This window comes from Megalops cyprinoides, chromosome 21, assembly GCF_013368585.1.
Source record: "Megalops cyprinoides isolate fMegCyp1 chromosome 21, fMegCyp1.pri, whole genome shotgun sequence".
Lineage (NCBI taxonomy): Eukaryota > Metazoa > Chordata > Actinopteri > Elopiformes > Megalopidae > Megalops > Megalops cyprinoides.
In genome coordinates, this window is record NC_050603.1 from 23,535,341 (window position 1) to 23,549,803 (window position 14,463).

At 42.8% G+C, this 14,463-nt stretch overlaps 3 protein-coding genes across 3 annotated transcripts; all 3 read right to left on the bottom strand.

The window, feature by feature from the left end:
* Positions 1-8,968: 8,968 nt before the first annotated feature.
* On the bottom strand, positions 8,969-9,382 carry LOC118796306 (histone H3). The gene has a single exon (XM_036555130.1). The coding sequence runs from the start codon at positions 9,377-9,379 to the stop codon at positions 8,969-8,971; it is 411 nt and encodes a 136-aa protein (XP_036411023.1). The 5' UTR covers positions 9,380-9,382.
* Positions 9,383-9,989: 607 nt separating this feature from the next.
* LOC118796313 (histone H2A) lies at positions 9,990-10,376 on the bottom strand. Its single transcript, XM_036555138.1, has one exon. It carries the CDS (start codon positions 10,374-10,376, stop codon positions 9,990-9,992), a length of 387 nt encoding a protein of 128 aa, XP_036411031.1.
* A 692-nt stretch (positions 10,377-11,068) lies between these two features.
* On the bottom strand, positions 11,069-11,689 carry LOC118796305 (histone H1-like). The gene has a single exon (XM_036555129.1). It carries the CDS (start codon positions 11,687-11,689, stop codon positions 11,069-11,071), a length of 621 nt encoding a protein of 206 aa, XP_036411022.1.
* Between the last annotated feature and the right edge of the window lie 2,774 nt (positions 11,690-14,463).

Sequence of the window (14,463 nt, forward strand, 5' to 3'; positions counted from 1 at the left end):
GTGCTTGCCGAGCTTCTGTCTCTCCTCAAAACAATCAGCTGTCCTCTACATTATATCTGTGCGGATGTAAACAGACACCAAATACCACTTTCTTTTCTTCAGTTCCATTAACAACATATCTTTTATTTACACTTCTTGGCAGATATGAAAACATCCACATCACTTCCAGAGGCCACTGACAAGAGCTATAGTTGAGAAAAAGACCTCCTTCATTAAATCCAAATTAATTTCATTCTCTATGACCATATTTTTTGTTTCACATCTGGAGTCATATTCTTAGCCAGTGTTATTGCCAACTGCAAAGAGTGACATTTATACATCAGAACATCAGCAACTCCCCGCGAAGGAGTTTTTTTTTTTTTTCCTCTGTATGCAATTTTCCCGCTAACACCAAATATAAATGCATGTACCAGGGCCTGGGGTGTTGTGAACTGAAAATGAAAATGTTTTTACCATTCCTCCTTTTGACATACCAAAATATGAAACTCCAATTTCCTATTTAGAAACATAAAGCCATTGTACCTACTTTAACTACCAAACTAGATTAAACTTTAATGAGAATAGTTCCCAATTTACTTTTTACTTGTGTGGGGTTTACTGTGATTTCATAATGAGTGTACATTTTGAGATTACATTTTAAACCATATCTTCTCTTTAACTGTTTAGTTACATCTTTCTTTGACTACAAGTTCTCCACTGTAGCAAGCAGTAGCACAAACATTGCACTACTACCGAATTAAACCAAAAACCCTGCGACACTCATTAAGCAATTATGTAATTGTGTTAATTGTAATAGTATGCAAGTTTGTGATTCTACTTAATATTACTTAGAAGCTGTAACACCACAGCTCCTCATGTTAGTTTTCTTTTTTTACAAATATGTGTGTATATGTGTGATATTGGCAACAAAATGCATGCCATTGATAATTATTATGAAAATTGATATTAACAATATGCTATACTATGATTAGTTAGTTTGATGTCCAGCTCCATAAGAACTCCTGGGACGCAACAGTCTCCATAACTACATATGTTTTCACTCAGAATTAGTTTTCATGTTATACTTCCTTTCGTTCGGGAGAGAATGGGCTAAAGTAGTACCATTTGGTTAGGTCAGAAATTGCATAAGCATCAGGTTTGCATGATACGCCTTGCCAGTTTTTATATTCAAGACAGCTTTGTGAGTTTTACACATACCGTGGATATAAAAAGTCTATGCACCCTTATGAAACTGCACATTTTTGAAATGTAAAGACAGAAAAAAACAAAATAAATGTCAGACTCTTTCCATTTTCACTGTGACCTTCCAAATAGGGGTGTGCAAAATGACGATATTAGACCGTGAACGATTAAAATGTCTACGATCTGCCTTTACAGAGAGATCGTTAGTATTGTGCTATTGTGCACATTCTATCAGTTGCAGTTCTATGGCTCATACACGCATCCAAAGTTGTTTTGTCAGCCAAATCCGTTTCGGCACACCAATAAACCGCGATTAACCCCGCTCGTTTGCCTACTGCCATTGACTTTTCATGCATTCGCGTCACTAGTAAATTTCGCGTCGCGTTCGGTTAAAACACACCTTAATAACGAAGGCATCTGAGAAAGGCACTCCGTATGACAGGACAAGTAAGCGCTGGAAAAAGGTAACTGATGCAACGACATTTTACCTGGCCAAGGATATGATTCCCATAAAAAACCGTGGAAAATGAGGGTTCAAAAGACTGCTAAAAACAGTGGATCCGGGGTACGAGATACCCAGCTGCAAATATTCTTCCAACACGGCTATTCCACGGCTGTACACCAAATCCCGCTACAAGATTCAACACAAAATTCAAAACGTCCAGTTTTTGCTACAACAGCCGATTTATGGTAGGGAAATTAGTTTGTTTGTACAGTTCAGTCTTAAAAACCAACATGAAAAGAATCGTGATAAGATCGCGGATCGTGATCCTGCCTGAAAAAAAAAAATCGTAATATGATATGTATGCCATATCGCCCACCCCTGCTTCCAACAAACAAAATCCAGATCAAGAAAGAAGAGTTAATTATTAGGGAAATTATATATATCAAACTACATCCTCACTCCCACACCTGGCCCACACCTCTTAGGGTGTACTCACACTAGGCAATCTGTACCGTGCCCGCGCACGTTTGACCCCCAAAGTCCGGGTCGTTTGACTAGTGTGATCGCTCCGTACCGTGCCAGGGCCCGCTTGAAGAGGTGGACTCGGGCCCGGTACGCATCAATGTGATCGCTAACCGTGCCCGAGCACGGAACTCGAACAAGACGTCAATGATGCGACTGTCATTTAACAAATATATCCGTTATAGCAAGTTAGCTGGATATCTGTTAGTTAAACGCCCAGTTATAACAATTCCTTTAAACCATTATTTGATTAGCCAGCTGACGTCCTTAAATATAACAAGATGGCTACCTCCAAAATTCGATTGGCTAGTTCTGTAGATCTATACCTAAAAATAACTCTGTGGATCCCCACGTTAGCTTGATTACTAGCAAGCGAAATAAAACTAACCATACTTCACGTGGCGATGTAAGCATTGCTGTTGTCAGGGGCTTAGTCAGAGTAGCCTATCACAAAAGAAGCAGCCAACCTGTTTAAGTAGCTAGTCTTCAACAATCGTTCAGATAGGTAGCCTGTTAGCTAACTAGCCATGTTTGTCAAATCTATCGCTAGATAGCTAACGATAGCTAACGTTAGCTCCCCAGCCAGTTAGCATCGATTATGCAACGCAGCAATTTTCAGTTAATCGTGCTGCACGTACAAGATTTTTACGGAGGCAGTTGACGTTGAAGGAGGAACTTGGAGCTTCTTTACTCGCAGACTACAATTCACGTTCATCAATAAAGTGAGAACCAGACCCGTTATTAACGAATGAATTGAAAAGTGTACTATCCAAGCAGTAATAGAAGTTGCTTGTTGCTGTAATGATGACACACAAGTAGTAGCGCTAACTGGTTAACATTAGCTCTAAAATTATTGTGATTAGGCTACTGTAATCTGACACAAAATACTGGTCTGTCCCTTAGCATAATGACTGAAACGTAAGCTGCCTCCGTAAAAATCTTACCCATGCAGCACGATTAAATGAAAATCGCCGCGTTGCATAATCGATAAATCTATAAGGCATGTGAGGGGGCAATCGTGCTCGGGCATGGTACAAGGCAACCGGGCCAAGTGTGAGTAGGCATGCGCCCTTAGAGGGCTTGATGAACCCAAATGCCTGCCAGGTGTGTTCATTGGGCATGCTGTGAGGTGGGGAAGGGCTGGAGCCACTAGTGGGGGAAGCACTGGCCCTACATCACCTCTCCTCTCGTTGTGTCACAATATTAAATAACTAAACTCGCATGTCGCAACATGATGCAAATCACGCACAACATGACTACGAGGTAACTGGGATTTCACTCGCTCCAGGAAATATACGACACCGTGGTTCTTCAACATCACCGTCATCAAATCCACCGTCGAACTCTTCAGATACACGACAATGTACTGAATAAACACGCATTCATATCACACACAAAGTGTGGAAATCTAACTATAAATATGCACGACGAAACATAAAACACGTAAATAAACATACCTCGCTGGCTGCACACAACCAAGAGGGAATGAGTCCACTTGAAGAAACATAAAATCTTCAAACGGGCAATGCGATATCACGTATAAACTCATTAAGCGGAGTGTAAAAACTTCTCCAGCTTCACATTTCTTCGTGGAGGAGATTGCAACAACTAAATGTGTCCCTGTGCAAACGTACTTCCTGCGTAGTGTTAACACGAAACGAATCAATATTCATGAAAATAAATTACATAAACAATATATGTAAACATACCATAACAAATAATGACATGAATAATATTTATGGCAGTTAAATGGGAGAAGCAGTCACTTATTGCTCATACTTCTCCAGGTTGGATTAGTGTACTGTTTGATTTATGCTCCGTTTTCCCTAATGAAATTCAATTGACCAAGAATCCAGAGATTTACCTATTGTCATAAAAAACCATTGTCCATGTACCGTATTGCTTGGCTGCTAGCGGATTTGACAAAGACAGTAAAAAGTGTTTTTCTTGTGATTGTTTTTTTTTTTTTTTTTTTTAATTTTATCAGCACAAATATTCTACAAAGAAATGAAGGACCATGTATAAAAGACCCCCCACCACCACCGCAAACAATCTGCACTTCCCACAACAGACCAGCTGAATAGTATACACAATATGTATTGATGGAAGAAATTAAGAATACAGCTATAAAGATACTAAAAGCTGACAAAGATATGGAATGTCTTAATTAGAGATCTTAGCATGGGCCTTATTCCTTGTTTATTCACTGTAAAAGAAGCATGTGTGGTGGATATCCCCCTGGTCTGGGCCAAATGGACCGAGGGTCTTCCTCCACATTTTGATGCCTTCCGGAAAATAATAAGTCCTCACAGAGTCTGATGGTTGTTTGGTTTATTGCATATGGTGATCAATCACATACAGTAAACCGGGTTGGTCCGCGGAGCAACAGGTGTATATGCGGTGTGTATACATTCACAAACACTCCCCAATCACTCCGCCCTGCCCTCAGCCTACATCCCTCCTTTATGCCTTTTCTCACTCCTCCTATCCCAGACCACAATTTCCAGCTCCTCCCAGGCTCCTCCTTCAAGATCATCCCATTTTCCATTTAATACACCATTATTTAATTTTTAAGCTGTTACATTTACCCCGCCTGGAAAGTCCCATAAACTCCATGGCCATTAATTGTATATTATTTTTAAACATAACACTTCTGAAATTTCCCATTATTTCCACTCCACACCTATATGATTTTTAAACATAATTAAATAATACACAGCATATATGCCTGGAATATTACCATTATTTCCAGGCCCACATTTAAATAATAAAAAAGGTTAAGTAACTCAGTTAGCCAGACTGCAGTGCTGCAGACTGTAAGAAGGCACACAGATATCTATGTGCCATAAGCTACAAGTTTAGGCCTTAAAGCAAAGGGTTAATGTAAGAACTAGGCCCTGTCTGGACACGGCCTAGGAGATGGGACACGAGAGCAAGACAAAGAAGAATTAAACCCTGCGAAGGGGGGGCCGTTGGCTCAGCACTACTATGATGGCCAACTATGACAAATTGCAGTAAATCCACATACAGTTCGCAAGCATTTGCCAGTAGATGTCAGCTAGGCCAAAGCAGGCAATCAGCTCTTATTTTCTAGCTGTATGACTCCTAAAAGAAAATATAAAACTAAAATGGGATGCATATGTTAAAAGGAGGCAAAAACATGCTGACGCGCTGTAGGGGCATGTCAGGGGGAGAAGATACAATAAGCGAAGGTGGCATGACTATGAGTCAGAGGAAAAAGATACAATAAGCGTAGACCGTAAACCAATAGGAGAAAGTGGCATGACTATGAAACCAGATAAAAAAAGAATCAATAAGCGTAGACCATAAACTAAGTCCTGTAATAGCCCCCAAGATTACCCCCCTAGCGGTGTCTTACAATGGCCTACATGCAATGTTTATGACCTAGGGTAACCCCCAGCATTATTTAGGCATAGATTCACATCATATTACTTTTCAGTAGTAGTGCTTAATGCATACAATATTTTCCACTATACAAAGTATAATAGAATACATATTATTTAAGGCTACCATATTTGATTGTCTGGTTTCCTTATACACTTCCAGACCTCCACATGTACAGTAAAGATAAAATAAATAGCTAATGTAATATATCGATAACTTCAGTTAATATGTCAATAACTGTGGTTAAAATCAAAAGCTAACATCTGTTGGCAATGCTTATGATGTTTGCTGGCAATAACTTATTTCCACCATGTAACAAGCTTAATCGTACCACGTCAAGCTCTGCTTTTCTCTGGGGGGGGGGGGGGGGGGGGGTGAAAGTGGCAATACTCAAAATTTACATATGGGGTATACACTTTATCAAAAATTTTCCACCACACATGGTTCACTTGCAGTACAGAGGTCTAAAGGTCTAAACATCTAGACATTTAAAAATCTTTTCAAAGCAAGGTGCTGTTTCTGCACTGCCCAGCATATGGTCGAGTTCAGTATTCCCAACTGTGTAAGAAAGCGCCACCTTGCAGAAAACATAGCCCAATGCAGAGGGTTTGGGGTATGCTTTGTGATGAACTGTGGCAGGTGTCATTTACTAGAAATGGCTCTAGAAAATTGCAAAAGTAGACAATACTTTGTCTGAGGAACCTATACTGTCCCAACAGCACTTCTTCTGAGTAGATGAGTGGATCGATCCTGTCCCTGAACACACTTTCAGAGTGCAGATCTTTTCAGACTATTAAGACTATGTCCACGGGAGTTTCCGTGAAAGGGGATGGACCACCGCCGACTGTAAAAGTGCTTGGGTTATTCAGAATCAAAGGGGAACGCCACCTGAATGTGAAGGACACTGAAATCACAGAAATAAAAGACTGGGATACCACATTTATTTGTGATGTTCTGAGAAAACCAGTAGGTTGTATGTTAAATAATTAATAATAATAACAAACAGGTAAAAGCAACAATTATGGAACATGCACCTGAAACAGCTCTCTTGTCATGAGGACAAAACACCACAAAGGACCCAGGAAGTCCCAAGCACCCAAGAGAATAATCATCCTCCTCTGTGCCTTCACTCAACCCACTTTGTGAAACACTCCCTAATATGATGAATATTCAATAACCATTGTGTAACACAGGCTTTTATAAAAGGGAAGAATGGCATGAAAATAAAGACTTCGTTAGCCCCACCCTTGCTCTTTTATCTATGCTGATCCATATCTCTGTCATATGACCCAAGAGGTGTGGCAAAGAAATGAACCAATTACGCCATTATCCAATGCTTGATCAGAAAGCCCTGGAATCAACAGTCTCATGTTGAAACTGAAAGAGCTTGATTATGGGAAGGTTTGAATACACTGGTAAACCCAAGGTCCTGAAGAAAAATATACATTGATACTACAAATAAAAACAAAAAAAAATAATAATAATCTTGTAATTATTTTATAATCTTATAATCTTATATATACATTTAGTTTCCTGCTGATAGCTGCCTTTTGCTTTTTCGTCGGCAGCTGATTGCTTAACAAGGCTTGAGGGTATTTCAATCAAGGTTACTTCTATTTGTTCATGGGATGACATAGATCCACGGTCTACACCTTTTGCTGGAACCTTTTGGAGCTTGGTAAGATCAATTTCTTGTATCTTTCCTGTGAGGTACAGTACAAGACAAGCAAAAACCCATGGAAGGTAAAATGTGATGTCATAGTGAACACAGTTTTTCATCAGGAGCTCATATTATATTTCCTTCAAAAAATCAAAATTCATCTCTTAAGCAAATTTCAATACCCAAAGATATTCAATTCAATTCAATTCAATTCAATTCAATTCAATTCAATTCAATTCAATTCAATTCAATTCAATTCAATTTTATTTGTATAGCGCTTTTTACAACAGGGCAGCGAAGTAGCAAGACTGGAGATCGGGGTGTGATGCTTGGACTACAGCTCCAGGCAGGAGCCCGGAGCAGGGACAGGAAACAAATAGAGAACAATGATTAGTGGACAGTAAGAACGACATGAATGTACAGCAGAGGGGCAGGAGAGGAGGGGCAGGGAAAAAGGTACCAGTGTGCAACAAGGAAAAAAACCCCGGCTATAGTAGTTTTGCCCACTCTTGGAATGATGAGAAGCCCGGCATTTTGGGAACAAAGGGCTCTTTGTGGAAGGTACGGATGAAGAAGGTCCTTAAGATACGGAGGGGCAAGCCCATTTAAAGCCTTAAATGTCAGTAAAAGTATTTTAAAATTGATCCGGTATTTAATGGATAACCAATGGAGAGAAGCTAGTATTGGGGTAATGTGCTCAAAGGGTTTAGTTCTACTTAAGATTCGAGCAGCTGCATTTTGTACCAGCTGAAGGGGTTTTAGTGAGATATTTGCACATTCTGATAAGAGGGCATTACAACAGTCTAATCTGGATGTTACAAAGGCGTGGATTAACTTTTCAGCATCATTAATTGATACAATTTTCCTGATTTTGGCTATATTTCTGAAATGGGAGAAGGCTGTATTAGAGGTGTTAGTTATGTGAGTTTCAAAGAGAGCTAAGGATCAATAATGACACCAAGGTCTTTGATAGCTGCACTCGAGGAAAGGGAGACACCATCAAGGTCCATCGTAAAGTGAGTGAATTTGCTCCAGATTGAAATTTTGCGACCAACGACCAACCTCTTGATAATAAACTAGATGAGACACAGCAGCATGCGCAATCTTGTTCAAACACAAACTGCTTTTGCAAAGTACCCTTCCAAAAGCTGAGTGCTGAGTACTGTAATTCAGAAATGCTGTCAGGCAGGCAGATGACAGTCTCCAAGTGGAAAAATAAAATAAACCTTTGACTGAGCCTGCGCAACGACAGCGATGGCCAGCCTGCTCTGAAGCGCAGTGAGCAGATGTGTTGATATAGATTAGTGACGGCAAAAGGTAGCGGTATCCAGTCTTTGGGTATTTCTCAAAATCAAGGACTCAATTCAGCGTCAGCTGTTGTCATGTTACGTCGCAAAAACACAGCACGACATGCTCACGCCAAAGCCTTTTTTTCTTTTTTTTAAAATGTGACTTCCACTAGATGTCACTGGAGAGCCGTGCAATGTTTTTGATCACAGCGTGATCACATGCGAGAGAACACTGGGATTCTTACTTCACAGCACGTCTACATGCTAGGTGGAAATATTATGCTATTTGGGGAATGTAGGCGAGGGGGCCGTAGCGCTTCAAGCACAAGCCAAGGACACAATTACACGTCACCTTAATCCACATGAAAACATGGAATACGACAGAGATCTGCGCTTCTGAGACACACTGAAGTGGCTCTTAAAAGAGCCGTTGGATATCCGGTTTAGACCGTGTACTGGCGCACTTCAAGCGCGCTCCCCTCGGATGCGGCGGGCCAGCTGAATGTCCTTGGGCATGATGGTCACTCTCTTGGCGTGGATGGCGCAGAGGTTGGTGTCCTCAAACAGGCCAACCAGATAGGCCTCGCTGGCCTCCTGCAGAGCCATGACGGCAGAGCTCTGGAAACGCAGATCGGTCTTGAAGTCCTGGGCAATTTCTCTCACCAGCCGCTGGAAAGGCAGTTTGCGAATCAGAAGCTCGGTGGACTTCTGGTAACGGCGGATTTCTCGCAGAGCCACTGTGCCAGGCCTGTAGCGGTGAGGTTTCTTCACACCGCCTGTAGCAGGCGCGCTCTTACGCGCAGCCTTAGTGGCCAGCTGCTTCCTGGGGGCCTTGCCACCAGTAGATTTGCGGGCAGTCTGCTTGGTTCTAGCCATCTCGACAGCACACTCGTCTGTTGACACGAAAGTAGCAGTAACACGCTCAGCACATCGTTATATCGCGTAACAGTCAAAGGCTGATTGGATGAACTCATACGGAGCTCTCATTGGTCTGCACCTCACTTCGTTGTCTGCGGCCATTGGGTCATCGTCTCTGCCGCCTAAAATTCAAACATCTTTCTCTCTACTCCCGCCTTCTTTCCCAACCTTCTCGCAAGCCTTCCTCAAGCAAAACGCCCTTAAAAAATCCCGTTTTACTGCTCTCCTCCCTGTAACGTTCTTTCACCAGTGCCAAATGCGCTTTCACAAGCTAACGAGTCATTGTAGTTGCTTGATCATAATGCCGCTACACCGCCGCCTAATTATGGGCAAGAGAGAGGTCACTAGACAAGATCAACAACTCGGATGATCACCTAGTACACTTTTGAGTGTACGCCTTCGTCCCCCTCATTTATTTTCCAGCTGATGATGCTGAATTCTGGCAACTGGATTAACGTTGACCGTTAGAGTAGAGGTTGTAGAGAACATTTTGCGCATTTTAAAGACACCAGTGGGTGGCTCTTAAAAGAGCCTTTGGGTCTGGGGCCAGAGGTGGTCGCTGCGACAATTACTTGGCCTTGACGGCTTTCTCGGTCTTCTTGGGAAGCAGCACAGCCTGAATATTAGGCAGAACGCCGCCCTGAGCGATAGTGACGCCGCCCAGGAGCTTGTTCAGTTCCTCATCGTTACGCACCGCAAGCTGCAGGTGACGGGGAATGATACGGGTCTTCTTGTTGTCCCGAGCAGCATTGCCAGCCAGCTCAAGGATCTCAGCCGTAAGGTACTCGAGCACGGCGGCCAAGTAGACCGGGGCACCTGCGCCGACGCGCTCGGCGTAGTTGCCTTTGCGCAGCAATCTGTGAACGCGACCGACCGGGAACTGGAGTCCAGCCCTGGACGAACGAGTCTTGGCCTTAGCCCTGGCTTTGCCACCAGTTTTACCCCTTCCGCTCATGTTTGGCCTTGCTACGTTCTCTCAACAACTGTCAAACGACGCATCTACCCCTCGCGAGCCTGGCTTATAGCCACACGCAACACATTCATTGGATAAGCCTTCGATGGCATTCCATCCAATCACATCGGAACAGGCCTTTTGCGGGGGCGCTCAACTTTTACAATATTACCGGTGGAGAATTCAACATGTCACTGAAATGTATCGATACAACAGCCTCCACACTGAGCCATTCATCACTTGTAAACGTGTAGTCGACATGTATACAGATACAATTATTGAATATGCGTTATTTACTTTTTAAGTAGTCTGTGTTGCTCCTCTGCACTGTTTCTTTCCCCGTGTCTGTGCATTACTTGTGGTGTACAGTGATAAACCTGTTTCTCACTCGCGGGATCCGTACTGTTACTAAATGACATGCAGGGGCAATCCAGCATTGATTCACTAAATGCTGTTACTGAGGTGCGTGAGCGCAGTGGCAAGTTAGCACTAAGGGAGAGGCGCACGAAGATCTGAACAAGAGCTCTTTAAGGGAGCTGCACGCGTACTCACAGAAATAGAGCTGGCTATACAGCACACTCGCAACTGCAGGCATACAAGCAAGAGAGCTAAGCAGAACGTGTTTGCGCTTTCAGGAAGCTTTTGGGTGGCCCTTAAAAGAGCCTTTGCTGTGCGAGAAATGAACTTTCAAGTGTTCACTTCTTCTTGGGAGCCGCTTTCTTGGCTTTGGTGGTCTTGGGTTTGGCCACCTTGGGCTTGGCGGCCTTGGCTTTCTTGGGACTCTTGGTCGCCTTCTTGGCTGCTACTGGCTTCTTAGCTTTTTTGGGGCTCTTGGTCGCCTTCTTGGGTGCAGCGGGCTTTTTCGCCTTCTTCGGTGACTTCTTGGCGGCGGCGGCGGGCTTCTTCGCCGCTGCCTTCTTAGGCTTCTTGGCGGCAGCGGGTTTTTTGGCGGCCGGCTTTTTCGCCTTAGGAGCCGCTTTCTTAGCGGGTTTCTTTTTCGCAGCCTCGGCTTGCTTTTTGTTAAGCTTGAAAGAACCAGAAGCGCCGGTTCCTTTGGTCTGCAACAGGGTCTCCTTCTTCACCAGGCTCTTGAGTGCCAGCTTGACGCGGGAGTTGTTCTTTTCCACATCGTAGCCGCCGGCCGCCAGAGCTTTCTTCAGGGCGGCGAGGGACACTCCGCTCCTCTCCTTGGAGGCGGACACGGCCTTGATGATCAATTCTCCAACGCTAGGGCCCGATTTCCTGGGCTTGCTGGCTGCTTTCTTTTTGGGAGCCTTGGCCGGGGCGGCGGCGGGGGCTGGTGCGTCTTCAGCCATTTCTTCTTCACTCGGTTCTCTTGTCTAATACACTCGCAGTCTGTAGCACAGTCTGATTCAGAGCTGTTCGCCAAGCAGGGGGTTGATGTTAAACGTCACATGAGAACCGTGTAGACTCAACCCTCGGGCAACAATTCGGTGCTGCCGTCACCTCTGTCCGCCTGTGTTTTCTCTTCGTGCAAAAGAGTAAAAAAATCAACCCTGAAACTGTTTTACAGGTGAAAATAGCACGGAATACTGACGGAAAGCCTTTCCGCTCGCATCACACCACTCCGTGTTACGGAGTTCCGCTATATTTTTGTGCGACATGCCCAAAACCTAGCCACTTTGCGGGGAGACAGAACCCCTCGTACTGCTTTTCGTGCAGATTTTCACACTTAAAGCGGATAAAACATTTGCTGCACTCTGACATTTCGTGTTATCCATTCGCGCAAGACCCATGCGCAGCTCGAAGAGACGATGCCAGTCGTTTCTTAACCCAGCGTCAGTTTTAAATCGGACTCCTTTTGTGCCAATTAAAGCACACATCAAACAGCGTTTCCTCTTCGCTGCCCGTGGGTGAGATTTTGATCACTACCGTCGTCTGCCTCTCTTTCGTCCTGACCGCGTATGTTATCGGGGGTTCTCAAACATGCATACAACACAAACTTTTTTTCTGATTTGCCTTTTCAGCATTGCCCGGGGTCAAAACCAGAAATCGCACAGGAAGCAGCATACCATTACACTATTGTCATCCAGCAGAGGCTCATATACACAGTTTTGTTTATACAGCTGGCTATTTACTGAGGTAGCTGTGGGTTAAGTACCTTGCCCAAGGAGTGCACCTGTATCAGTTCCTGATATCCGTCCCCCTATCCGTGGACTTGTACGATCTTAATATTCTGTATTCTCCCCTTGTCATTTGGGTCAAAAATGATCCACCTTCCCCACACCCGCATGATAAAGCTTCTTAATTGAAATTTAAGCCCCAAATCTATTTTGCATGAAGAACATCATGTCACTCATCAACAGCTTGATGAATAACTCTTTTCGTACTTCACAGTGCGGAGAGACTGCAATGGTTATCACAGTGCGGAGAGACTGCAATTGATTTTTGTTTGTTTGTTTTTGCTACAATCGATGTTCATTCTTTATTATATAGTCACTGCAAAGGTATAAAAATGTATTGCACTTTTCTTTCAGCAAGAGATGACAACAATGAAAGTTTCAGTGAATTTTTTTGAAAGGAAATACAACAATAACATCCTTGAACTTTTTGGCAAACATAATGGCTTTATTTAACTCTCATTTTGGGAAGCATGAGCACCAAACACATGGCTGTGTATTTCTCTGTTTAGCACATGTATGCAGGGCCGGCCCGCGGCATAGGCAGTATAGGCAAATGCTAAGGGCGCCGACCATCCAGGGGGCGCCAAAAACGGGGGAGAAAAAAAAAATTACTCTTCTTAAAATTAGTTGGTATTATATATCTTAATAGGAAGATAATGAGCCAAAAACATCTAACTGCATAGCAAACCCTATTAAATATGAATAAAAATAATAATAATAATGATGATGATCACACTTTACTTTCCTGAGATGCTCCCCCTTCCCCCCGGACTAATTAGACTCTACCTGCTGGCGGAGGGGGGAGGGGGGAGGGGGGCACGCATTGACGTGACCCCAAAAGCAAGCTCGACAACAAGACGACGACGACAGGACAACAACAACATGTCAAAACGTCCCAAACTGTCTGGTGCCCAGGGGAGGAAAAAAAGAAAAGAAGAGGAGGAAAAAAGAGAGAAAGACAGAGGTAATGTTACAATAAAGGTGATGTCATGACATTATTTGTACGTAGGAGAACAACGACACGTTATTAACCAAACATGGTTTGCTAATCAATAAATAGCTAGCGTGAACTGTTTTAACTTCAGTTAGGCTAATGGCATGTTACGAAGGACCAGAGCTGTTATGAAAAATGGCACTCCCACCCAGCTTCTAAATATGTAAATATTATAGAGTCAGCAAGAGTTAAAATTAAAATAAAACTTGTTTACATTTTTATTGAAAACTGGTTAGCTCACGTTTTCTTAGCTTGCAATATTAGCCTTAATCAAAAAGCTAACGTGTTATTCCTTTTCCTATAGTTTTAAGCCTGCACAGTGCACATCATTCCTGTTATAGCATACTTTAGCATTCCTACATTCTATATTATAGTGCAGTTTACTACTTCTTTGCATTCTGCTAATCAGCATTTCCTTGTAATGACAAAAATTGAATCTTATATCATTTGCATATCAGAAAAGTATTAAACATGTACAGCGTAGTCATCATGCACATATCCATTAGATTTTTAATTTGTCATATTTCAGTTTATTCTTAAAATCATATTATGTATCATATCATATTTATTATTAGATTGGTGTAATATATTCCTCTTCTCTCTTCAGATGCGCTGTTGAGGTTTCTCAGTCCCACCCCTGCAAATCTTGTGTCATCTACAGCATCAGCCAGCCGGACATTGATGGCACAGAACTTGCAAAGGAAATGCAGAATTTTCCACCATTGCCATCAAAGAATGTGACAAACATGGAACTCTTGACCTTCCTGCATAAGAAGAAGCTGGCAGAAATTTACCCCAACATGTGGGTTGCTCTGAGAATCTTTGCCACTCTTCCTGTCACAGTGGCTACTGCAGAAAGAAGCTTCTCAAAGCTTAAACTGATAAAAACCTACTTGAGAGCTACAATGATGCAGGAACGTCTAAGTGGACTTGCCATCATTAGTATAAATCA

Coding starts and splice junctions, on each gene's coding strand:
- LOC118796306 (XM_036555130.1), bottom strand. CDS start 9,379: ATGGCTAGAACCAAGCAGACTGCCCGCAAATCTACTGGTGGCAAGGCC.
- LOC118796305 (XM_036555129.1), bottom strand. CDS start 11,689: ATGGCTGAAGACGCACCAGCCCCCGCCGCCGCCCCGGCCAAGGCTCCC.
- LOC118796313 (XM_036555138.1), bottom strand. CDS start 10,376: ATGAGCGGAAGGGGTAAAACTGGTGGCAAAGCCAGGGCTAAGGCCAAG.